This window comes from Fulmarus glacialis, unplaced genomic scaffold (assembly GCF_000690835.1).
Source record: "Fulmarus glacialis isolate BGI_N327 unplaced genomic scaffold, ASM69083v1 scaffold41508, whole genome shotgun sequence".
Classification (NCBI taxonomy): Eukaryota; Metazoa; Chordata; class Aves; order Procellariiformes; family Procellariidae; genus Fulmarus; species Fulmarus glacialis.
Window position 1 is genome coordinate 1 of NW_009228425.1, and position 27,573 is coordinate 27,573.

Sequence of the window (27,573 nt, forward strand, 5' to 3'; positions counted from 1 at the left end):
AATATATATTTAATATGTATAAATACCTGAATATGTATTTACAGGTTTCTCACTCCAGTTAGGGAAGGTAGACAAGGAAATATTCTCTGAAAAAGTCTGGGTTGATCTGAACGTTTCCTGTGAATGTTTTTCAGGCTGTGATTTTGAAACATGCTAAGTTTTTGAATGCAGGTACAGTGGTACCTCTGGCACCCCCAAAACAGGAAACACTTCAGAAACTTTTTTCTTGAAGATTGGTGATCTGAAAGTGTACAGAATACAAATCTGAAGTCCCAGTAGAGTAAATGAAAGTATAGGGTTAATATTTTGCTGATAAAACCAGAAAAGATTAGTCAATATTATCTGAGTTGAAAAACAACCACAAAACAATTTTCAGTAGCTGTAACAATGACATTAATGCCTTGAAATACAAGAAGTACTTTCAATAGGAAAATTATTCCATGTAACTATGGATTTGCAGCTATAGTCGCCTCATTTGCACGTTGTAATGGATTAGCTAGCAGGTCTCACAATCGTATGATCACCCTCTGCTGCATAGGATGAAGGTAAGACCTGCTTGAGCATGCCGTAAGCATTAAATGTGGCTGGTGTGCCCTATCAGCAATTCAAGCAGACACACACTTTGAAATTTCTATACCAGTCCTTCTAAATTCTCATTTCAAGCATTGATCAGGAGCATCCTGGGTTAAAAAAAGAAAAAGGGCTCATGGTTTTAAATAGGTGGACCTGTGTTCTATCTCTGTTCATGATTTCAGTTTTAAATCATGGGTATAATCCATCCATCAGTATAGTAATAATCATTTCAGGACTTTTTGCACGGAGAGTTTGTAGATCTGATCCCCACTGATCTACAGGCCTCGGTTTTCAGTTCATCAAACTGATAGTAAACAACTTAATATTTAGGGATAAGGGGATTTTCACGTATGTCCAATTAGCTGTTTTGTAGAAAATATACAGTGGTGTAATACTGAAGGATCCATTACTTCAAGTACTTCATATGCCTTATATGAATATAAAGCCAAGAATCCAGCAGGGTCACGGGAGAAAAAGAGGCAGGTGCTTTCCTATAGGCTTTTGTCCAGGATCGTTGTAAAGCCATGAAGCTCTAGTTACTTCCCTGAGACTCTCCCATAGCTAATGTGGAAGTTTTTTCCTGATATTCACTCTGAATATAATTTTATATATGATTTGGTATAAGAGAAGCTGCTCAGACAGGAAGGTCTTTTCAGTGGTGGCCTTGAAATAAAATCCCACATTGAGTTGCACAATGGGAAAAGTGTTATGAGTGACAGACAAGAAGGATAGTATCCCTTTCTGAGAAAAAATTCCGAATCCCTGTTACTGCTTTCCAGCAAGTTCCCAGACTGTACCAAATAAATTCGACATCTTTTTTTCCATTATCTCAATTATTAGTCTCAGAATTGCTAAATACTTTACCTGGCCAGCATTCAAAATGCAGAACAGATAGCTGAAACCCAGACTTGTTTCTTCATGACTTATTAACATGAGGTAGCCTATAATCCAGGTGATTCCGAGGACTACAACTATAGAGATAGTGCCAATCATCTTTTTCATAAATTAATCCTTTTTATTCCTAGAAAAACACTCCAAAAAGTTATTAAATCTTTCACTATACGATTTAATATCTTTTGAGTTTTAAACTATTTTATTTATTCAGGGCTATAGTGCAAAGATGTGTTATTCAGATGAATTGAGAACACACACCTCCCTACATATGTTTGAGGTATCATCTGGAGAAGAAATCCAGAAAAAGAAATCTATCCAAGCTTATCAGAATAATCTGTGTTTGGAATATGTAGCTTGGATATATCTTTCTTTAACAAAAAAGTGAGGTTTACCAAGGCAACAAGAAGCATTGAAAATTAATACATTAGCTATTATGAGCTTTTTAGAGTGCTTATAACTTCAATCCAAATACGCTCAATTTTCAATATAAGAATGAGCTGCCAGTGAAGTTTGGATATTCAATTTCTCTCAAGCCTGAGAGGAGTCAGAGATAAGGTATTTTAGTTTGTGCCAACCGTGAAAATTGTACATAAAAGGAATGAAGAAATGGTGCAAAGTTTTATTGAACAGATCAATTCTGTGGGAGTAATAAAAATTAAAGCAATTCCCTTTTAAATGATAAAATGTACACTGCAGAGTTTGTGACACGCAGCTTGTGACAACATATGGAGTGTTGACGTAAAATGAGGAAGTAAATCTGCTTCGAAGCTGCTAGAGAACTGGCCTGACATTCAGATGTGCTGAGAAATTCATAATTCTCATTTGGCTGGACCAAAAAGCAGCTCTCCTTTCACTTATATTGATTTAAATCAGGGATAACCTTCATTGTTGAGTGACACTGCAACCAAAAAAAAGGGGGCAAAAGCCTGAAGTGTGTTCATTGATACACACTTGAGCAAAGTCTGACCCATTGCAATGATGGAATTCATTTTCTGACTGCTTTAAGTATACATTTCTTTAAAGCAAAAGATTTTGTCAAAAATCTGTGTTTGTGACAAGAAAGTCTGAGCTGGTGACAAGAGACCAAGGAATACATTTGCTGAAACATCTGAGGAGTCCTATGCTGGCTCACCTTGTCAAATTCTTGTTCTTTTTCCATATCACAGAGACTGTGATCTTGTTGAAGGTGATAATGTTGAACAGGAGTATGAATGCTACTGGCAAAAGGAATGACCACAACATGGGCTTTTGCATGCTGAAATGATGATTTTGATCTACTGCTGCAAGCCAGCAACTTTTAATGTAAAGAGAGGCCATTTCAAAAGATTTGTTAGACACATTATGCAGAATACAAAAAAACCCCAAAATAATATTCCACTTTTCATCCTGAAAGACCTCATAGGGCTTTCTAGGTCATGTTAACCTATCTCTGAAAGGCAACCATTCCTTGAGAACTGAGGGCTTTCAGTCATGCTTCTCTTTCTCTGGGAAATTCAAAATGATTTATCAAACAAACTGCATAGAGACATATAATAAGGTGCAATATAACTGACCAAATAGATATCTGGCCATCTTATGCAAGTTTATCTTCAGAGTATATATTATAATAGAGCTAAAGAGTAATAGGGGAGACCTAATGGACGAAGGTTGAAACAAAAACGGGGCAACTTCAGGAGGAAAGGGTTATCCTGCAATACTATTTACCTCTTTTTTTCATTGCAAAATAATCTCAAGTTGGAAGTCAACACTCCTTAAATGAGTATCATGAGACAGCCACCATGTAGAAGGGAGTTTGTGTTTACATTTCCGAAAGAAGTCTACCTTTGTTCTGTATTATCCACTATCACCAAGGTACACTGTAAGCCTGACTGATAGCCTGTTTTGGTATGTGGGCACTGAAGTGAATGCAAATACCAAAAACATAGGATAAATAGGGATATAGTTATGTCGGCCAGAAAGATTTTAAATAAATGGGAGGATTAAGTTTGGGTACTGAAATGTAGTTATGCACTTAAATGAAGGTCTTGAATTTCAGTTAGGCTAAGAGTGTCTACAGCTTCCATTTAAAAGCACAGGGGATCTTGCAGGAGGATTCAAAGCAGATGTGGATCCAGTACCCTAAGTCCGAAGTGAGAAGAAACTGCAATTCCTTACAGTGAATGTTTAGCTTGAGTGAAGAGTTTTGTTTTCTTTTAAGTACTTAGATACACAAAACAGTATACCAACAATAAATCTAGAATTGTATTAATAATAAGCCATCACAAAAGGTGTGGGATAGCAAGTATTGTAATAATACATGAACTTACAATTCTTCCTGCCAGTAGTTTAAAGCTCTTCCTTCTCTTTAAGTAGCTCCAAGTGTTATTGCAGCTACTACAGCAGGGATTCCTAATTAATAGGAGAGACATTAGCAATTTATTGTTTGGTTGCATAGGCATACCTTATTTCCCTTCCGTACAAATAGCTTCTTGCCTCCTAAAATCCATAGATTTTAAGAGCTCTGTTTCATCTGCCTTGAACATTTTCTGGCTTGCATGTGCAGTCCAAATTCTGAAAGTTTTAGAGGAATTGCCTCTACCTCCACCCAAATGCAAAACATAATAATAAAACAATCAGGATCTAAAACTGCTTGGTAGATGCCATTGGAAACAACACACCACACAACCTGAATCCACAACATGGAAAGGGCAGGTATCATTGTATACTGTATTTGAAGAGTTCCTTGAAGGAGGCTGAGATTTTTGCTTTACTTAGTGGGCACCTGTCTGCATTCTTCAGTCTTCCAAGTAGTTCCCTTTCAGCTTGCAGGATTGCCGCTAACTGCTGTACTGTCTTAAGAATGCGCTCTTTGCTTATTAATAAATGATATGTAACAAATAATGTCAGTCAGTCCTTGCTTTTGGATGCATGCAAGGCTCTGGCTGAGGCCATAAGGAATCTCAGAGATATCTAAATGAAGAATTTGAGTCCATATATGCAATCACCGTATCTGAAAGATTTTTTACTTAGTTGGCAGAAAGAGGTTGTTGAATGCTTTGATGACGTGAAAATTTCTCCTGCATGCAACAGACCTATGTTGCTGTGCTGGTGAACAAGCTATCAGTTTCAGTGCCGATAAACAATGAAAACAAGCTCAGTTTATACCAGTAGCGTGAGCAGTAACAGGAGATTATTTGTTAAATCATGTTGCAGTAAACCAGAGAGATACCGATTATAATTGCTCTCTACCAATCTACTATCTTTACAACTCTCCCTGAATGTACTATGTACTGATACTTTGGTAAGGGTTGCCATAGATACGACTTTAAATCTTGCCCCATCCAATTACTGAGGTGGTTACGAGGAAGTGTCCAGGCAGGGGCTTCATGGCTCTAAGCAGCAGTAAGTACAACTGTGCAGAATTGAGTGCTGTCCACATAAATGTCACCAACAAAAAATAGTGCAGTAGGACAGCCACGACTGTACACGAGGGGTCTGGGGGAGGATCTACCATGTCAGGTATGAGAAAGGTGTTACCGGCGGTATCATAAGGAAGGTGTTGCTGGTAGTACCTGGTGATACTGCTGCTGTGATTCCTGGCATTTTGGTTTTCAATTCCAGAGATGAAGATAATGTTAAAAATGGGCATAGAGAAACAGAGACTCACTCACATCCATGTTACAGATGACGTTCAAGTTTTCCTATTGGTAGGAATACATTTAGGAGAAAAAAGTAGAGCAAAATAAGAAAAATTGTAAAATATTTCCTCATTTCCATTGACATTAAAAGCAAGCTAGAGTGTGCAGTCTTTAATACAGACAGAAAACAAAGCAATAACTTGTTTGCAGAATTCCACACCATCATTACTCTCAGACAACTTACCAAATCCATCAGTTTTGTCTGATTTCAACTAGAACAGAAAACCAACACCTTTTAGGACTGGACCCTTTCCAACAGCAGTTGGGATGCATTTTCTTTTTTCCACTCTGCTCTTTCTAAAATCCTTTTCTTCAATGTTAAGAGGTGGAATAGCTTAAGACAAGTATTTCTAAACACTCTTCAAGGTACAAGAGAATAATAAACCTCCACTTCCAAACGCTGTCTTATAAATGCGTTTGAAAGGCAGAGTCTGGAAGCTCCTACAATCTTAATACATTGACCTTCATGGAATTGCTCCAAATCTACATTAGTGCAAGCAGGATGAGAAACGTGCATTCATCTACAATAATGGCAACTCTGTTGGCATGACTTTGCTCCTCGTTCAAGGGTGAATCACATGACACCGATAATCACAGGCATGTCCATCAGGCAAGTTTGCTGCAACTGTATTTGAATTAAGTCACTCACAATAAAACTGTAGCACAAGCAGTGTACATAACCTACATTGCTGTATAATCATGGTGCTTTGAAATCATCTGTTCTCTACAGACATTTTATAAACAGAAGGCAATAGAGTATAGAAACTATCAAATAGGCAACAGAAAGCAGAGTAACATTTAAATAGGTTAGCAAGACGAGGGCCTGAGGAGTGATATATATGCTTCTACATGAATGCTAAAAGTCTAAGCCGTAAGACATTGGGCTGAAATGACTAGCCTTAAATGAAGACAGCAACGTAGCAGGCATATTAGTAACTGGTAATACCAGGGTATAGCAGCAAGTAAATGTAAACGTATTCAGTGAAACAGAAAATACTGTTGTCTTTGCGTAAATGGATGGGAATCTTCTCTTAAAATATAGTCATTTTATGCAGTAAGGCCATGCATAAGATAAAGGAAAATACAGAAATAAGTAAATGTTACAAATATGGAAATGCTGTTCTAGGAAGACAGAATAAAAAGCAACTCTGAAATCCTGGCACTCCTGAAGTCAATGACCAGAGATACGTGATTTTACCCAGGGAGTGTTTTGTTTAGAGAAGCTGAAACAAATACTGAAAGAATAACAAGTGTCAGAGAGACAGTCGTTCCTAAATAGGCTTGCTAGTACAAGAGGGCAATATATAAAACTTAATGGTAGCAGGCTTAATATTTACAGAGTGATTGCTTTTTATAAACATATAAGCAAAGGAAGTAGTTAATGCTAAGTACTTTATTTACCCAAGCGAAGGAAGTGCCACAGCTAAGACAGATCCCAAGCTACTCTTCTGTTTGTCTTGGGGCACTTTAGCATTTAGACATACACTTATTTAGCAACCAGCTGCAGCAATGGAGGTGCAGAGCTGGAGGCTACCACAGCTAAGCAAGGGGAATGAATTGCGCCAGCACTTCCCTGCTGCTGGGGTGCAAAGGCAGGTGGGTGCAGCCACAATTTGTGTCAGAGGAAGCCAGGACTCGCCAAAACTTTTGGCTTTCCAGCAGCCTGGGGACAACTCACATGTCCTGGTTTGCCGGCTCTGACACGGGTCAGAAGCAAGTACGTGGCGACATCTTAAACTTCTCTGCCTTCTAGCTCAGCACGTCTACACCCTTACATTGGCATGCTGGTCTTACAGTTGAAAACAACCAAACAAATGAAAAAAACCCCAAACTCTTCACATTCAAGAAAGTACAACACCCTACCATCAGGACAGAAAAATTAGTAGTGTGATTACACCCGCATCTCAAGAACTGGTCTCTTCCTTTTGCACAGCCGGCGGTGCTCCAGTCATTGACAGTATAGTCCCAAAAGACACAGGCGAGATCACACAGCTGCAGTTCGGATGTGTTGTGCTATGGATTGAGATTGCAAGGAGAAAAAGTGGCTACAGAAACAGAAAGCGATACGCACCAGCAAACGGTGTGTACTGACAATTATCCTCTGAAAGGGGAGCTGACAGTTACTAAGGGATTTACGGGGTTTCCAGTAAACCTTATGAACAATATCATAACAGCATAATTTGGGAATTTGAACTTACTTTATGTGCCTTTCTCAGTCAAGATTGCCAGTGAAATTACCCATTTCTGTGAATTATTCAGGTAATTACGGTTTAGGTGCTGCCAAATGAATTCTGCGTAAGCCAAACAGCAGCTTTATTGACTAGGCATTAAACAACTGCCAGATGAATTCTGCGTAAGCCAAACAGCAGCTTTCAGATATTAGTAGCATTAAATTACTGCCAACCGGAGCTGAATCCACACTGTAACAGGAAGCAAACAACGATAAATGCCGTGAACCACCCCCTCCCCTCCTGCAGCACAGCGGTGCTTGTGCAGTCGTATGTTAAACTGCATGCAGTCATTTTCGGGCAACATACTTCTGCAGGGTACAGCAATTAGAACGGCTTTTTAATAAGCCACAGACATCTCAAAGTGCAAATAAGTAGTGAAAGCAACTATTCACAGTACTACGTAGTTCAATTAAAGATGAGGAATAAAAGTAGGAGTAAAAAAATCAATTATAAGTTTGTCTCAGTGATTTCCTTAGAAATGACACGTGTTTCCCAGATCACTTAACTGTGTGGGTCCATGATGATGGTTACCGATCTATCGTATGCATGTGTTTGAGCGTAAAACCTTTGTTGAATATTGTAAGAAGCAGCCAACTACTGTTTTCTGGAGAAACCATGCTAAACATGAATATTATCTATATGATCTAAAAATTCAGTTATTTGGGCAAATGGGCACTCACATAGAGCATTCCCTGCAAGAAAGCAGTAATATCTGGAATCAGTTCCTGGGGGAGGAAGTCAAAACAAAACACACAATGATTTTAACTGGAAGCAGGAGTTTAAAGATAGTATGAAAAATGAACACTCCCCACATTGGTAGGTGTTGAGCTATGCCAGTCATGTTGACTTTTTCTTGTTTTCAAAAATTTTGATAGTCTTCTGGAAAGAAAAATTGTCCTCCAGGGACCTGGCTTTTTCATTCTTGATTTAGGACTAATCAGCCCTAGGACAAATCCACACTGGTATACCTGTAACTTTTTATGGAATACAGTTTTGCTTGCAAAAACGGCATTATGATAAAGGCTTTAATTACATGATCACACTGTTTTTCCACAGGATTGTTGTCTGAAACAGTGAACAGAAAGGACAGTGACCAGTTAATGAGCTATTCAGTGGTTTTTTTATTGTCACTGCTGGGTGTGTGGGGCTACCTGATTTATCTTTTCGAGTCTTTTCTAATCCTGGTGAGAGGACTGAATTATTCATTTCCCTGTGGGCTTGTATACGAACGATGTTCAGCATTATGATGTCTAAGCGCTCCACAAATTTCACCTTCATTATACTCTTGTGCTGTGATGTCTTAATGTTACTGTCACTATACAGAGAGACTGAGGACAAGTCTGCTGATTTCAGGTGCCCAGTCTGAAACTCTTGTGATTTTTAGCATGTCATAGAAATGTACATGTTCAAAGCTCAGCTCCTCCACACCCACCAGCTTCTGCAGCAAATGAAGCAGAGGAATTACAAGCTTTTTTTTTTTTCTTTTCTCCTGGGTGACACCAATTTCTCCTCCGAGCACTGCAGAGTGTAAATAACAGACATCTGGAAAAATCCCATGTGACCGTGCCATTAAAGACTATTCCAATATGTAGGTGTGAGGATGTGTATGTCCTGGCTGACACCTGACAGTAGCAGTAATTTTAGTTGAAACAGTTGGTATCTTTGGATTTCAGGCAAGGTACGTATGTACTAGCTCTTGATCTTGATGTCTGTAGAGGTATGGACAAAGATTCATTACATTCTCAATTTTAGACAACAAAACAAATGAAAAAGTCCCAAACACCGAAAGCATTCTGGCCATTACATGTACATGTGCATTAATGTATAAATAAGAATATCCAGGTCATTTGACATCTGCATTTCTTGTACCACCGAATGTCACCAGCAAGCATAAAACCCAACATGTAGTTGTTTATATTGGCTAAGTTGTTTTTTTTTCTAAAGGAGATTTTTAGTGAATATTCATTCAAAATTTTCCCAGGCGCAGTTTTCAGTAGGAAAAGGAACTTACTGTTATTTATAATGTTGAACAGTATCTGAACTTCAGTACTGAGGTCACCAGTAAGCCCAGGGACATTTTCCTATATTTCTAGTTTTGTTGACTGATAATATCCCAGTGCTGTATCTGCAAAAATTAGCAGTGGATGCATTAGGATTTATGGTACATAGCGCCTTGTCCAGGTAAATCCAACAACACACAGAGACTTCCCTCTCTGTGCCAAAAACAGAATCGTAGAGGAGCTTAATTTCAGTGGAGCAGACTGAATTGCAATGTTGGGCTGCGAGATGTTGCCAGTCAAAGAAAATTCCTCCATTGTTTTCATGAGGCTGCATTGAAATAATGAGTGGGATAAAAGTTACCATTATTTGTTAATATATGGCTATAGGTTCAGTTTCTGAGCTTCCTTTCTGATTTGGTTCTCCAGCGGGAACTGCTCCTCATTCCCTATCCTCATCCTTTCTCCAAAGCAGAAAAATCCAGCCCAAATTGTTTATGTTGGTATAAATCTACTGAATCTATGAAATTGCATAGTGGAGTTGAACACTAAAAATGTTTTGACTTGTCCATGAACCACTTTCATCCTGAAACAGAAGGGAAAATGCAGTTTACTACATCTAAAAAAAAATGGCAAAAGCTGAAGTTACCTTGTTGTAACATTGACAAGATCATTGTGGTTGAATTCTGTTTCGTTGGCATCCAAGAGTTGATTCACTGTAGCCATTACTGCCACAGATGCCTGAGACAAGCAGAAAAAAAGGCAGTATTCAAATGCAATTGAAATAAATCACCCCATGTGCTACATAGTGGATGGGCAAAGTAAGAACACTTAATAAGCATTGCTTGAAAATACACACAACAGAGTAAACAAAGTACAGGATGTCATGCGAGAGGACACAAGCTTTGCGCCAATGGGTTCATAAATACCACACTTCTATTAATTTAGACAGTAAGGATTAAATTATTAACTTAAACATCAAATGATGCTCGTTTTAGAATTTCAGATATATGCCAGTCTAAACAGCTGATAAGAAACAAATTTACACTCAGCTCTGAGAACTGACCCAGCAGTGATTCCACAAGTATGCACTCAAGGCCACTTAGATAACTCTGCTAAATGGCAAAATGAATGTATTTGGTTGTGGTGTTATGTACAGTTATGAGGAAGGAGAGTGTTCCTTCCGCTGGTAGAGGGGGGACAGAATTGGTATCCCAAATATTAAGCCACAAAAGTCTTATTTTAGTCTCAATAAATCTCACCTGAGAGTCTTCTGAAATGTTTGGCTTTTTCAGAATCTGCACTGCGATGTTCGCAGCAGCAGAGATGTTCTGTGTGGTCAGTTGGTCTGGCATGGAGGTGAGGATTTGAGTGTTACTTGCAATAGCTAAAACATTGCTGGAGTCCGCAGTTTCAACTGTTAGGAAAACGCCATTCAACAGAAAGAAAATGAGAAAAGGAAAAAGAGTCACCACTTTTATAACATTCTCACATAAAATCAAAATATACAAGTAACTGGTGGTCTAAATTGTTTCTGTTCATGTCAAGTACGCGGCATTTGCAAATTCTCCCCAGGGGAAGATTTCATGGGCTCCTGGAGTAGCTTGGGTTGGAAGGGAGCCCTGGAGGTCCCCTAGCCCAGCAGGGCTGGCTGAGACCAGGCTGCTCAGGGGCTCACTTTGCATATCCACAACCTCCCTCAGAAACCTGCTTGTGTTTGACCAGCGTCAAGGGGAAAAATTTTCTCTTATCTAATTGGAATTTCCCATGTTGCCACTTATCTCCATTGCCGCTCATCCTAAAACTGCGCACCTCGAAGAAGAGCCTGGCCCCATCGTTCTCTACACCTTGCGGCGAGGTAGCTGTAGACAGCAGCAGGACCTCCCCTTTGTCTTGAGGTCATTGAGCTTCTGAGTCTGTAAACTTCTGTACACCTTTCACTATTCCTTAAATAACCAGAACAGGTTTTTTTGAAAAGCCATCATTATCCTCACTTCAGTACATTGTACATAGTGTCAACTTGGAATAAATGTAGAAAAAATAAAATATTCTGGTGCTGGAGATACTAGTAAGAATCACTAGAAGCACTGGTTGGGTCCAGTTTGAGTCAGTTAGCACTTAATGGGTAGAGCGTAAATGTCTATAGTATCTTAAGAGTCTAAACACAAAAAAAGATGAGGCATTAACTGTATGTAATATGAAGGTATAGCTAGGTGACAATAAGACTTAGAGAGATGGAAAATCTGCTAATCAACAGGAGAATTTCCTTGTAGGCTATGGAGACCAACTAAGCAGTGTATCAAGTCATCCCTTTTCTAATCCAGTCAATGAATAGCTTAAATGAATAGCTTCAAGAACAGAATTGTTCTCAGATTGTTTATGTTGGGAAGCCATCAAAATCAGGATTAATTCAATCATGTAGCTTTGAAGTGTTTATAAAGCTTGGAATGGTAGGAAAGAAAGGTGAACGTGTTGCCTGGGGAGGAAGGAAATTTGCATTTATTATTACTGGAGATGATGATATTTGACTTGAAAACATCTGCATATGCACCATGAACAAACAGTACATCGTGAATGCCTATTTTCACTATTCTTTCTTCTGAATTTTAGCATGACCTTGTACTCAAAGTAAATATTTATATTTAAAAGGAATAAAATCCTTTTAAACCTAGGCTCTGGATCACTAGCATGAAGACCTCCTCCTATTTCCTAGCATCCGTGCACCCCGAGCTGCCCCAGGCTCACTAGGTGGCAGCATGACATCACAACGCATAACAAAACCCCAAATTATTAATGGCAGCAGAATAACCTCATGTTGCATCTAATTAGCATTAGAAATAGCTACTACTAATATTATATGTTACTTTAGAGGAGATCTGACATTTGAAGCATTTAGTAAAGGCTATGTACTGGGAAAATATAATATTGAGCTCAAGGGTTTCCCATCAAAGGATCCAGGCAGGTGAAGCGTTGGGTTGAAGGTAGAATAGTCAAGCAAAAATGCATGATGAAAGGGACTTCTCTTATTTAAAGGGACTGTAGCTGGTTTCTTCTTTTCTTTTTTTTTCGGTTGGACTAGTGATAAGGAAACGAAGCGCAGAAGCAGAAGAAGAGAAGCAGTCACTGTCTGAAATGTGCTTGGTCATGTTCAGCTCTCCATGTTTGGTAGATATGGCAGAGCTAAGCCTTAAAGCAAGGCTTCAGGGTTTACGGAGTTTATCAGGAAGAGTTTGTCATTCATACGAGAGAGTTTGAATTTGAATTCTTGAGGGACAGAAGTGTTTCATCCGTGTTCAGCTGATCACAGGACTGAATGGAAAGGCCTTGCCCTTAATCCTTCCTAACGTGTTAGTGTCAGCGTCACTTCATTCCCTCATGCCAGTCTTCTCCAAATCCCTTCCACTTTCTCGCCGATTTGGTATCCTGGGTCTGCATCACCTCCACTCAGAGGTGTTTGCTGTGAACTGGGAACCTGACTGAGGAAATTGCAGGCCAGTTAAGAAATATGAAATGGGATGCTGTGTTCAGGCAAAACCAAGCAAAATAAAATAATCACTGTTGGAAATTTATTTGCAAAGCAGGCACATGCCAAGCATGCCACTGAAAAAGGCTTCGGTTATTCATTTTGCTTTCTGCAAAGTTTTAAGAAATGTAACAAATACATGTTTTCTGCCTCAATTTCCTACCACTTTTTTTTTCTTGGGATGATGCAGAATCTGAGACGCTGTTTAAATAGTAATTTAAGATTACCTGTGATGCTAGGGAGTCCAGATTTTCATTACAATTCAGAATTTTGGGAGGCTCTAAAGTAGGAGTTCTCCCTTCTCTGGAGCACATCTGGATTGCTACATCACATCCTATTGAAGTGTTACCTGTAATTTTGTAAAAGCAGAAAGATACGCATTTAGTACAGAAGCACTCACTCACACGCACATGACCTCAGTGGGAATTAAAACTGTTCGGTGCATGTGACACCCTATCCAGTGTTATTTTCTGTTTGCATGTAAAATATTTGTCTTTCAGTGTTACAAGTGAGCATCAATTATCTAACTAGTTATTGTTCTCTTTGGAACATGTGTTTTATACTCGTATACACAATCTTGTCAGAGTGCCTGACATTATTCATGCCAAATTCAGATAGGTTTAGTTACGCTAGAGCTGCAGAAACATCTCTTAAATGGGAGGTACAGGCATCAGCACTGAGCTATCAGACTTTTTGTCATGTCCTGAAAAACATAGTTTATATGTTGTGAAAGAAGTGCAAAGGGCACATGGAGCAGCCATGCAACAGTTACTCCTCTACAAGGTCTCTGAAAGCTGAGACAGTTCATGGAACCACAGTTGATGGAAAGCGTCCTGGATCCTAATGCTAAATAGTAAGATATAAATAGATTATTTTTCTATCAAAAGGCTGTTCAGGAGCAGATATTAACTGACTCTCAGCCCCATCCCAGACAGGCATAGACACAACTCGGCCTGCATACCTTAAATTCTCTGCATTTGGGGTAGAAAGCTGTGTGGAAAGGTTTGTGCTCCTGCTGCCTGAGCTATGCTGTTCTGGCTTCAAACACCGACCTTTCATCTGCTCTAATAATCTGACATCTTTCACAAACCTTACATTTACTGTTGGGAAGTAGAAGTGAATGGAAGTGACTGGACATTAGGAAAAACTTCTTCACTGAAAGAGTGGTCAGGCCTTGGAACAGGCTGCCCAGGGAAGTGGCAGAGTCACCATCCCTGGAGGTATTTAAAAGACGTGTAGATGAAGCGCTTAGGGACATGGTTTAGTGGGCATGGTGGTGTTGGGTTAGCGGTTGGACTTGATGATCTTAGAGGTCTTTTCCAACCTTAATGATTCTATGATTCTATGATTCTATGATTCTATGAAAGAAACATGTACCATTCACAGTATCAGGTTTGCATTTTTCTTTGGAGTTGCCATATTTACCCACTACAATCTGTTCAAAAGTGAGGGGTTTTATAATACTTTCAAAAATGTTCACTGTGCAAGTACTGGCTTCACAGAAATTAACTGCACAGAAGAAAAAACCCCATATATCCAGATCAAATATTCTTAGTACAAGAACCAATTTTCAAAAATAAAAGAGTATTGAGACAATAGAAGCTTATTGAATCTTTTGCACTAGAGGAAATAGAAGCAATTGGGTAAATCTTGTCTAAACCCAAGCTGCTGAGCTGCTACAAGCGGTATTTATGAAGTCACTGAAACCCTGAAAGCCCATGCTTTTTGCCATCTCCTATTTTCACTGCCTTGGTCCTAGAAAATTTGTGAAAGATTACAAAGCTTCACTTCCAGAGTCTTGTTACCCAGGCAGAAATCAGATTTGGTAACCTAATGCCACAGAATACAGCAGGGAGCAAAAATACACATTTACTCCAAATGGGGTTTGGACAATTAATGGGGGACGGTCCTTTGGTGACTCTGAGCCATGATGGGTCGGATGTGGCTTCTGGCGCAGGAAGTCGCTGCCCCACTGCCTGCTGGAAGGGGACAGGGTGGCCACCCCAAGCCCCACACCTTGTCTAAGCACCTGGTACTGGCTACGTCTAAAGGCAGGATGGCGAGCTCAGTGGACCCGTGGCCTGACCCAGTACGGCAGCCTATTGCATTCTCATGTCATACCGTACCGCTATAACTTAACATAAATTTACCTTGCAATGCTGCAAACACTTGAAAAAAATACTGCAGCACAGAGACAGAAAATTTTTGCTTGGTCTTAGGACTTGCAACATCCTGTTTTTGCTAACTTTTGCTAATTCGGACCACATTTCAGCTGACTGTGTCCCATTAGCAGGACTGAGTCAAAGAAGCATATTTATGGTGGGGGTCCTGAGGGGGGCTCCGGAGACCTGGAGTGTTCTCCGTGTTTTGGCACGGGCTTCCTTGCCAAGTCACGTAACTTTCTATGGGTCTTGTTTTCTGTAGGGTCTGTTTCCCATGACGCAATGATACTTTCCTTCTATAGAAATGGTTATGAACAAATAAAGACGCATGACTCTGCAAAGATTAGGTCTGCCTTATAGCACCATACCTGAACCTCGCTTGCCAGAAGGTGATTAGCAGGGCAAGGTGTCTCAAAAATGTGAGGTGGCAGAAACCTCTGGAGGGTATCTAAGCCAAAGAGAGGCTCCACATCCTCGTTGGGAAACATGTTCCTGTGACACGCTATCTTTCTAACCAAAACATTTCTCTTCATGCTCAATCTCAGCCTCTCAAACTACAGTTTATGACTCCTGCCCCTTGCTTTACCTTCTGGTGCTACCGAGAAGAGTTTGGATTCAATGGTCTTTGCAACTCAGTCAGCTGGAGGCTGCTATTAGCTCTGCCCTCAGCCTCCTCTGCACCACACTGAACGAGCCCAGCTCCCTCAAATGCTCCCTGCAGGCCACCTGCACTAGGCCCCTCACCGTCCTCACCGCATCCTGCTGGACCCTCTCCAGTTTCTCCCAGTCTTTTTGGCCTGGGGTGCAGGGGGAAAAACTAACGCATTTCCCAGTGGTGCCCCACCAGTGCCAGGAAGGGGAGGGTAATAGTGTCTGTCAACCTGTCTCCCTCCACATAGCACAGCTGCTCTGCCTTGCTTGCAATAAACACACGCTGTTGGCTCATATTTAACTTGGCATCTGCCGTCACTCCCAGGTACGTTCCAGCAGGGCTGCTCCTCAGCCAGCAAGTTTCTGGTCTGTACCAATGTCCCTGGCACGAGATCGGCACTTGTCCTTGTTGGACACTGTGAGGTTTCTGTTGGCATGATCCTCAGGTTTCTCTTCTGCAGTGAAGCTCTGCCATTAACTGTGTCAGCAATAGCTCCGCCCTGCCCCAAGTTTAGTATTGTCTGCAGATTTGCTGAGAGGGCATGCTGTGTTGTCGTTCAGGTCTTTGATGAAGACATTAAATGATACTGGCCCTAGTATCAACCAGCAAATTACTCTACTTTTACAATATTCCAACCAAATCACTGATCGCTACCCTTTGAGCTTGGCTGTTGAGTTAATTTTCAATCCAGCTAATGGTTCATTCACCCCACCCGTACATCTTCACCTACCAAACAAGAATGCTGAGGGAGGTGGTGTCAAAGGCTTCTCTAAAATCAAGGTATATTACATCTGTTGCTCTTCTGTTGTCTACATAGCCAGTTATTTCATACAGAAGGCAGTCAGGTTTTGCCCTTTGTAAATCCATTCTGTTCCTGATTATCTTCTTGTCTTTCACATGCATGGAAATAGACTCCAAGAGGACATGCTCCATAATACTTCTAGGGCCTGAGGTAAGCCTGACGGGCTTATGGTTCCTCCAGTCCCCCTTCTTGCCTTTCTTAAAGGTGGGCATAATGTTGGCCTTTTTTCAGTTCTCTGTGGCTTCCCTTGATCACCGTAGGTCACAGATAGCAGCCCCACAGTGACATCGGCCGGGTCTTTCAGCAGTCTTGAGTGAATCCTGCCTAGACACATGGATTTGAATACTTCTGTGGTGATCCTGCCTTCCTTCTGACAAATGAAAGCCAGGAATAAGTTGCTATGTTCATGCATGAATACATATGCATTCATACACGAGTACCTATTCAAGCTTTATTTTTCATCTTTCTAGTTATTCAGCCCTTACAAAAGTGAGTCCATCCGAAATAAAATTGTTTGGTGCTTTTTCCCCCACTGATGAAGAAAACCAGGCCCTTTGTCATGATCTGTGAAGGAAAGTAGCCATGACATAATGTACAAAAGAATGAAATGTGAGACAAGCGGAAATTTTCCATCACCATTGGAACAAAAGTAATTGGTTTACAAAAGTTGTCTACCCTATATGCGCTGCTCTCTCCTGCTAGCAATAAAGCAGATCACCTCCTCTATAGCCGCAACATCCAACTGCATTTCCTTCCAGCTTCCCCAAAATCTTTAGCACTGTGTTCCCGCACTCTTTATGCCCCATCATGCCTCAGCCCCCCCCATCTCTGTGTCCTACATCCATCTTTAGATTCCCAATACATAAAATATACATCTTTATTTTGTTAGCTAGTGGAGAGGAGACAAATGTCATGGGTAGTTTAGAGCTATGCTTCTTAGTGGCTAGACTGGATCAACTGGCCGTGTGGCCCCCACCTCCTCACTGCCGTCATAAGTCTCCTTGCCTTTTTCTCAGTGAGGTATTTACAGGGTTGGTCTTCTGTACCCAACTAGTGATATGTGCAAAACTCATAAGATCTCAAGACCTTTAAGACCTGTAACCATCTAGTGAATTTAGTTGCAGCTGGTCAGCAAATTAAAGTTGCCAAGAAGATGGAACAGCAGACAGATGGGCAGTATAAACGTTCCTCGGGAAAACAGAGTAAATTCAGGTTTTGTAAATGCAATAATGTTTGTTATTATTTCAAGTTAATGATGCCTGTCCAAACATTCTTACCTCATGTATTTTAATAGCTACAGTTATTAAAATCTATTCTTTAAGGCAACTCACAGCAAATCAAATACAGAATACCAGAGGAGTGAACACAGGGAATTACAGAGTTATCATAATGGTTTGTTTCCAGTGCTGACATCCCAGCCATGATCATTTTATTTAAGCCAACTTCTCTGAAGCATTTTGCCCAAATGTTCCAGTCCATCATGAACCCATCCAATCTGTCATTGTCTGTTGGATGTGCTACCCATCCTGTCATGAGGGAAATGACATGGCAGACCTGAAGTTTCCATCTACCTAGCAGGCTTCACCAAGAATATTTTTCCTGGTTAAGCTGCAGATCTTTCGACATCCTTCTGACCAAACATGTGAGTTCGTTTGACAAAGGCACAGCTGACACATGACGGCGTATCCATGTGTCACACGTGCCCCACACGTGTGGGCTGTTGGCTTGGAAAGCATGAGCTGGGGATCTTACCAGCTCTGGAGATGCTGCGGCTCGGTGAGCCGGCACCCTCCCGGCATCGGCTGGGAGCACCCGCTCCAGTTACAGCAGGGCAGAGATGCCATGCTGCGGCAGAGGGGGCTGAAATGGAGTCAGCCAGGCCAGTGCTATGCCAGGCGTAGGAAATTTGACTCATCCAGAACCAGCGCCAGTGGCAGCAGGAGCTGAGGACAGGCATTGTCCCGCAGGGTGCTGGGCTGGGGGGTGTCCCTTAGACACTGGCAGATCCAGACACGGCAATACTGGCCACTGAGGTCTGAATCAGACTTTCAAGTCACTATGATCTTCAAACAGAGGAATTCAAACAAAGGCCAAATTGGCTAGAAAGAGACCACAGACAGTTGAAACCTGTAATGTCTTCCCCAGATATATTACTCATTTGAAAGTGTGACAGAAGTGGGTGAAGGATATGGTCTCACCTAGCAAGAAGAGCCACGTCACTGCTTGCCGATCTGACCCTGCTGAGCAGGTCTCAGGGAGGGGGGCAAGATCAGGGACCCCCCAAAACAGAGGGGTTCCCAGAAATGACGCCAGCTGCCCATGCTGCCTGGCTTGTACTGACCTATCTCACAAAGAGATCCCACCCACTCCTCTGGGCACAGGCAGGCTCCATCCCAACAGATGCCACCATTGAGGCAGAAGCACAGAGGTACCATGGATTCTGTAGTGTCTGTGTGAATAAAGAATCAAGATATATATATATTCATTAATACATATGTAAAAGCACGTAGCTATCTAGTTTGATGAAGGAAAGAAACAAACATGATTTATTTGAAGCTTCAACTGAAAAATATTCAACTAAAAAATATGTGACCCACAGTCTCGCCCATTTACTCAGTCACTGGTCCCTCCTTGCCCCTAAAACCAATAGCATGAATGTGGCGTCAAAGCTTTGAAACGTGGATTTGCGTTCCCACCATGATGTAGGTGGAAACAGTTTTGTGCAGCTACTGGACGAGCAGGAGTGATGGTGTGGGCCTCCAGGATGCCAAAAGCTCAAGCTGTTGAACCTGTGAAAAGCCCAAGTTACTTCTGCAGGATTTCACAGGAGCAAGAAGGCAAAACATGGCCACAGATTCCCAGTGCTGAAGGACCCCGAATGGTAACAAGGATGTGGATAGTCACACATCCAAGAATGAGACGGAGATACTCTGATTTAAGACAGGCGTTATAGGATAAAGCAGATAAAACCCATGCCCCAATCTCAGCCACAGCCTCTATCCACACTCCAGGACGGGTGCTGATTTTTATTCTGTCTTTTGGCAGAAATAGTGGGATTTGTTCGAAGTAGTCGTTGCACAAGCTGCCGCAGCTTCAGGACACAAAAAAGCATGGTATAAGCAATAGCAGAGAAATTGCAGATCTTAAAAATTTCTGAATATACCATGGTATTTGCTGTGTTCGGCAAGCTCTGAAAATGCTAAGGTTCCTTAAAAAAAGAGACTGGCAAATCTTGAATGGCTAAGAGATATTCTGCAGCAGAAGTTGCAACAGGGAAGGGGTTGATGGACCTCAGGCTCTGAAGGATGCATCCAAGACCTGGGGGATCTCCATGGACCAAGACTTCCTCGCAGTCAATCTCACCTGGTCCCTAAGTGAAGGATGGAGTTGGAATCCCTTCCCATAAGGTTCATGGTGGAAATTGTGCACCTGTGCACTGGGTGCAGTGTATGCCTTGAAATAACGCAGAAAACTGGAGTTGAGGACTGCCATTTGATCTGGCATTTAGTGCCTGTGTTTTGAGACGCTGACAAATAGAGGAAAGCCAGAAAATTCAAAAGTAAACAGCGCTGTCAGGAACATATGTGCTATTGTATATTTCTAATGTTCTCACTGAACTGAAAAGATTGCCTAACTTCTTACTCTTTAATGGGATTCATGTAACTGGAAGATTATTGCAAACTATAGGGGATGTGCCACGTGGCGGGGGTAATTCTGTTCTTGGCACGCATCGCTCGGCTTTTGCTCATGTTGTTGCTATTTAGCACTTGTGTTTCAGGCCGTCTCAGCTACATTACAGCCAGATGTCTATGATGACAGTGGAATAACATCTATGTGTCGCTAGGTAATGTCTCCGCTAGCCATCAGCTTTTCAAAACACATTGTCTCTCCGTTGGAAATCTTACAGAAAGGAAAGGAAAACTCCTCCGGCAATTGAGGTCTGGGTGGCCCAAGCGAAGCAGCTGCGGAGAACGGCTGTCTCTGGGGGAGCTGGGTGCCTGGCTGGGCAGCTGTTGCCCCATTGCCCAGCAGCGCTGGCTCAGCTGCCAGACGCACGTGTGTGGCGCATGGGGCCATGTGGCAGAGGAGTGACACAGGGGCTCTGCCACTTGCTTTGGACTGGGAGCCTGGGAACCCACAAAATACTGGGGAACCTGCAGCATGGCTCCAAGCTTCTGTCTTCCTTGGTGAATGCGTGCTCGAAGCCAGGCAGAAGGTGACACAGGAGGGTAATCCGGCACAGAGCATCCTGAAACCAAGGAGGGAGCGGTGCTGCCCAGCAAATGCCCAGAGGGTGGGCTGCCTGCGGAGGAGCCGGGCAGGGGGGCGGCTGGGGCAGCCTCGGGGGGGAGCTGTGGGGGCGGGACTTCCCGGGGGCTGCCGGCGGAGGAGCCGGGCAGGGGGGCGGCTGGGGCAGCCTCGGGTGGGAGCTGTGGTGGCGGCACTTCCACAGCCGGGCAAGGGTGTCGGGGTCTGGCTTTGGCACAGTTAGTCACCGGCTGCAAAAGGAGTGTAAGGAAAGGGAAAGGTGAAAAGGAAGACAGGGCTGACGCTCCTTTGAAAGCAGTAAAACAGAAAAGCACAAAGCTGTGGGGTTAAAAGTCCAGTGTTTACCCCTGAAGGTGCAGACACAGCTACCACGGAGCCCGTGCAGCAAAGGGCACGTGCCAGCTAACCGCATCGGCCTTACCTTTGCCTTCCACAGAAGAGTCCCTCTGTAACAGCAACGTGACGCCTGCGGGATCTGTTAATGCTAGTCAAAATTGTGGCTCCATTTAGTGCTTCCTGGTAACCTTGCTTAGCCTACTGTTCAAGGGCTCATGTACCATTCTAAAGCGGGTTTTTTTTGCAGAGGGAAATCTGTGTCTTTCACAAATATGAATTCCTGAGCTGACTAATGCAGTTATGTCTACCCCACACGCAGTAAAACTCATCAGGCTCCAGTAATTGTGGCATTGGCTTAAAATCATGGGGTTCTTTTGATTTTATTTTAAAATTCAGAAAACATCTTCTTTTTATTTGTCTTGGGCTTTTAAGTTTTGCAGACATTAATCATCTCAAGAATCACGTTGATTTTGACCGTATATATTTTTAAACTAAAACGAAAAGATTCTTGCATAATACCATGTCATTATGAACTGTTGGGATTTTTTTAATCAAACATCGTGGGAACTGTTAATGCTAATACTTGTGGTTAAAGTTTGAATAAAGAAGAAACACTCCCACTACGCACAACAAGCAATGCATCAGATGGGCATGGAGGTATCCTCCATCCCTGAAGTAGCTGCAGTTTAAGTCCGATTTCTAGCAGCTCATTTGCCTGCAGTTGTGTAAATCCTAGGCCTAAGCAGAGGTGTCCCCAGGTTGCACTGACAGTTTATTCCCATATCATCTGGATTTAGCTCCATCAAGTCAAACAAAGCGCTGGACATATATTAGCAAAGGTAGATTATTACTGACGTATGTTAAATAATTGCTGTTCGCTTAGGTGCCATTTCTTGCGCTTGGGTATGTTCCCTCCTTACAAACACCTGATAAATCTCTTGAAGTAAATATAGCCTAATGTATCCTCATATAAACTTTTCCCTAGGCTTCTTGGTCTCCAGTCATATCTGACTCCCTGCTAGACAGGCAGCCAGGAGTATCTGATTCCTTCTATGAATTCTGAATATGGGTCCATGCATAATTTTGTATCATGTCAATATAGTGAGTATTTTGCTGAAACACTGATCAGTTTTCTGCTCCAAGTTTGCACACAGAAGTGTCTTACGAGGGTGCATTGACCTGATTTTCAGGTATAGAATATGCAAACCAATATCTCCGATATTCTTTCAACAAATTTTTCTATAATGCAAGTTGTAATGAAAACACGAACAGCTGCTATACAGCATGTTTTGCCAATATGCATGCAAACATATAAACATATGTAAAGCTAAATATTTCTTCTTTAAAATGTAATTTACTAGACTAGCTAGAGGTTTATTTTTGTCTTTTGAAAAAAAATCAGATTTCTACTGGAAGAGAGAAAATTTCAAGAGATTTCTCAAAGCTCTATCAGAGGAATCATGTTGCAAGGAAAATAGTCCAGAGATTGTTTGCCATCCTATTCTGTTTTACAGCAGAATGCAAAGTTTGGGGTACTTCTTTAAACATCAGTTAAGAAGAACTTTTCCATCTAAGAAGTGTACAGCATGGATGTAATAATGTTTATCAGCAATCATGTTTAAATATTTAAGGAAAGGAAAAAGAACCCGAAGAGCTCAAATAGAGCTCAAATGGGGTAGAATCATATTTCTTACCTGTTTTAAACCCAAGGACAAGCTGCCAAATATACACAGTGCCCAAAGGGTCACGGTCACTATACAACAGGTAATTCCAACCGATATTCTGTCCGGTGGAGTGAAGGCATGTTGTGGTGCAGACTTGTCTGCTCTGCTATAAGATGGTATTATACATTCATAACCTTGTGATGGATAAACCGTTAACTACTTGTCTACTGCTAAAACTTTAACCTTTCCTGTTCCACTTAGGAAAAAAAAAGTTTTGGTGGAGAAGTAGCACACCATTATTTCTATCATTTTCCACCCTATAAAACATTTCACTTATCAAGGCATTAAACGTCATGTCTTCTACTTGCTATAGGAAAATGTCCCAGCTCAGACACCCAGCTACATTTATACTGATAAGGGCTAGAGCCTGTTATTTGAGTGCACAGCACGGCTCAGAGCATGCCAGCGAATCTCTCTTCCCTCCTAGCAAGGCATCCCCGTATATATATATATGTGTGTGTATATATATATATTGCCTCCTGGGAACTGACTCTGGCCCTCAAGCTAGACCCGCGCATGGTCTGGGAGGTGCTGGCTGGCGTGGGCCAAAACCATGCCAGGCAGCGTGCTAGCACCTGAGGGATTAGTCCTGTTGCGTGGCCCCGTTTCATTTGCTAGCACAGCCATAACCGCCGGGCCGCGCAGCGGGGAGGCCGGGCAGGACCCAGGGAGGAGGCTGTGCAAGGGGGAGAAGGAGGACTCTCCTCTGCAGCAATGTTCCTCTTGTGCTGAGAGGAGCTGGAAATGCTGACTGTATTAGGACTGGCCTAGATCAGGCGCTTGGCACGCCCTTTCAGGAGAGTAAATGGCATTTCCATACTACATACTTTGGACAGGCAGTGCAGAGCCGTGTTGCATCTCCTCTGTGCATCTCCACCATTAAATATGGTCACTCAGCAGGCACTGGCACAACTGGGAATAAAATCTGTGCCTTCAGATTCCCAGGACATCTGATTCATCCAAAAAGGAGTGGGGAAGAAAAAGAAAGTGGGTAAAAGGCACAAGTAAAATGTGAAGCGGAAAGAAAAGTTACACCCCCAGAACTGCCAAAATCAGCATCGTCTTCTGCATGCTAGCCTGTCCCCCACTGACAAATTGAAAGCTGAGATGAATATCACAGTCAAAGTGAAGAGGCAAATAGAGCTATTTAAAGAACTAATTGGAATAAACACTGTCTTTTTTATCATCCGTGATCAGTGGATGAATCCCCTGCGTGCGAGTAGGAACAGTACCTTGCTTTTACGTGGTGTTCTTCATTAGTGGGGACGTTTGAGCCTTTTAACTCAATAAAACGCCAAACTGCAAATCCCCCCCAAGAGGGGGGAGCACTGGCAGGCTTTCTTCATCAGAGGGGCAGAAATGGGGCTCCGAGGGGCAGGGCAGCAGAGGTGCCCTCTTTGCCCGGCGAGAGCAGCCGTGGGTGGAGGCTGGGTGGCACAGCTCCAGGGCTGGCCCCAGCGTGCATCCCACTGCCCGGCCATCCCGTGGGCTAGGAAGCATTTGCAGAGTCGCCCAGGCAAGCCCTGGCAGCCTGACAGCTGCGTGGCCCAGCTATCTCACTGCTGTCAAAATGTGAACAACCGCAACGCTCAGCCAGAGAGAAGCATCTCCTCCTTGTCCTACTCACAAAGAATGCTCAGTACCCTTGCACGTGTTAATTACTTTACAGCCTCTTGCCATAAGCAGTTAAATGTTTGGTTTTCTGGGGTTAGAAGGGCCAAGAGTTTAAAACCGGGTCTAAGAGACACACAGGAAGATGCCCATCCCTGCACAGGACTTGTACAGAGCAAAGCAGAACCAAGCGTGATTCGGACAGACTGGATCTTACAGATGGGGAAACTGAGTCACAGAATAGTTCAGCATCATTAACTTAACCTACATCCAATATAGCACCAAGTCTGAGGTTTACAGTATTTTAAAAGTATACCCAGCTTCTGAATCACAGGTCTGGGTCCTTTGCTAGTAGAAATGCTGCTAGATGATAGCAGGGACTTTGTGTACTTCCAGAAATTTTTAAATGACAAAGCAGGAGAGAAATAAGAATTAATTCTTGTGGTTACTGACATTGCCCTTTCTGTTCAATGGAAATAACATCCCTGCTTCATTCCTTTAACATACATAACATCATCATGGACGTCCTTGAGCAGCATGTTGTGTTTAGGTATATAAAATACTGTGAGTCCAAAACCTTGGGTTGCAAGCCCAGGTTTGCAAATGGAAGACGGTTTGTCAACTGGGAAGTGGAAGTAGGATTATGAGCAAAAAAGATTGTGAACTTATAACTTCACATGAATATTTTATATAAACCTTAAAGAAAAAAAAATGGCATAAGGAACCAGATGGCAAAACCAAAACAAATCAATAAATACATCCTAAAGTTTAGTACACTTTTATTTATGAAAATATTAAACCATGTTTACATGATGGAATAATCAAACTGAAAGAAAACCTTATTACTTGCAAATTTGTATATGTGGTGCAGCTGCGGGGAGACAAAACCATTTTTAAGAGGTTAGATATGTTTTTTCTGCTTTCCTCCATTTCTTTTAAGCCTTAATTAGAGCCAGATGTTTCTTATTTCCTTTCTTTTTTGTTTTCAAGCCTGAATAAAGTGCGGTGCCAGCAGTAAACACCATCTTCGACTTTTTTTTATGTGTCAACTGCATCTGGCTGAGTTGGAGTCACAAACCAGTAAAATTCCAGCAAAGCAGTGCAAGCTTTCACTCCTGCTGTCATTCCCGTCGGGAGCGGGAAATCGGCATTACTGCTTCTGGGGCTGCCGCACAGGAGCCATAAAAATCCCAGAGTGTGTCAGAGAACCTTGTCCCTGGTAAATAGCACTGGAGGCAGACTGGAATGCCATATACCATGAACGCAGCTTCCCCTCCCATAGTCTTAGAGTGCTGGGAGTGATTTCTAGTTGCTTAATTGCTATTCAGTTGCATAGATCTGCAGTCTATTTTCCATTTCTTCTTTCTCCTCCTCAGGGAGGCAATGGCTGGTAACCACAGTACGTAGTCGTAACCATTTCTGCTCCAATTTCATGCCCTTACTGTGACATTGACTTCTTAGGTACCATCCCCTGCAGAATGTTTTGTCATTAAATGGCAGTAGTCTATGTGCAAGAGCTTTCTTTCTGAATCAAATTGCAAAGTATGCTGTGGTATTTACAATTATGTTTTTCAACTACTTTTAAAATGTATTTTCATTCTAAGAAGTATATCAAATCTAGAAATCCATGAACTGCAACAATTACGTAGCAAGGTGTTAGAAATGACTGTTCTGAAAAAGTCAGCTGAGGACTAGTTATGCCTTATCTGACAAATACTAGGCTTTTTACTCCCACATATTTTGAGCAAGCACATATTTTACCTAGAATAGATTTTAAAGGCAAGTGCTCAGCAGTTTTCCAGTTGTCTTTCTCCGTTTTAACAGATGTGCTGTTGTTGCGCAGTCCTTGGGAGTCAGGCTTGCTTCCACTACTGCACATGCCAAAGGGCTTTTTGGATAAAAAACTATTCTGTTTTCTTCCACCGACTTCTGTACCAGTAACTCCTACCCCAACTGCTGTAGTTCAGAGGAACTGAACCATGTGGGAGAAGGGCATTAAGGTACCAGATACACCAAAGTTTTCTAGCGCCTCAATTTTAAGGATGAATGAACTTGCAGGATTGAAATTCCTTGCTGCCAGATTTACTCTTAGTTCAAGTTAGGTTTAGATACAAGGGAAAAAAAGTATTTATTTGCAGAATATAGAACAAATACCACAGTTACTAAGCTTTACAGAGATGCAGATAACGTAAAAGCAAGAAAGGCACATTTGACCCATTTATCCTCGTGATAAAACTTCAATGGGTTCCTTCCCTCCTGTCAGACAAACTCCTTACCTTAACCATGCGTGTGCCTCTATCGGTGGTGCCAAAGGAGTACACCTCTTCAGCACAACCATTCCACGCTACAGGCGTTTTGGGACTCTAGTTTTGTCCCAGGGATGCAGATGCCCACTAGTGCTCGGAGCACACGAGGCGCAATGCTGGAGAGCACCATGAAACTTCGTTTCCTGTGAAGGGACTCCAGCTCCCACGCTCTGACTCCTTTCCATGGTGCAAACCTTGGCACTTAAGTTAGGGCGAGCGGGTGACGTCCAAAGTGCTCTCTTGATCCAGACCGAAATGCTAATGTAGTTGCACCCGGCAGCGTGGCCGGGGACCCAGGAGCAGCCTTGCCTTTAAGCTGCCAGCTGGGAGATGCTCTTTTTCCCCCCAGGACATCTTGTTCCTTGGTTGTCCAGGGGGTGGTTTCAGCCTCCTTTCCCTTGGGCTACTGACTCCTTTGCAGCCCGCTGACAACATTGAGCAAGCTCTCTTGGGCTCAGGTAACGCTGTCCCAAGACCGGGCTCCCCATACCGTGCATGAGTACCTCCTTCCATGCCTCACCCCAACACCAATGCGACTGTGAGGTCCTGAGTCATCCCCACGGGTGGAAACACCTTTTCATTGTGGACCAAGATTCTGCCGCACACTGAAGCTGAGCCAATGCCAAAACGTGCATTTTACACACAATTGCCCGAATGGGATGGGGCATGCAGCCTCTCAGCAGCTTTTCCTTGAGGTCAACCATGAGAGTCAGCAGTCACGCTGGCGATGTGGTTCGAGATAGCTGACCCCACCCCCAACCCCAGGGGGTACGGTGACATTGGTACATTTGATTTTCTAATGCAAACTGGTTGATT

General features: G+C 42.3%; 1 protein-coding gene across 1 annotated transcript; it reads right to left on the reverse strand.

Moving 5' to 3' along the window:
* Positions 1-26: 26 nt before the first annotated feature.
* Positions 27-22,920, reverse strand: GPR128 (G protein-coupled receptor 128; the record flags this gene model as incomplete). The annotated part of the gene is given in 19 exon segments (XM_009583473.1): positions 27-274; positions 1,439-1,594; positions 2,600-2,761; positions 3,774-3,855; positions 4,783-5,147; positions 5,888-5,986; positions 6,874-6,884; positions 7,008-7,157; positions 8,409-8,440; positions 9,387-9,502; positions 9,587-9,703; positions 10,022-10,113; positions 10,635-10,797; positions 13,130-13,244; positions 14,273-14,404; positions 18,853-18,960; positions 22,811-22,841; positions 22,844-22,905; positions 22,908-22,920. Coding segments are annotated over 19 exon segments (2,254 nt in total), but the record flags the coding sequence as incomplete, so codon positions are not given.
* Positions 22,921-27,573: the final 4,653 nt, after the last annotated feature.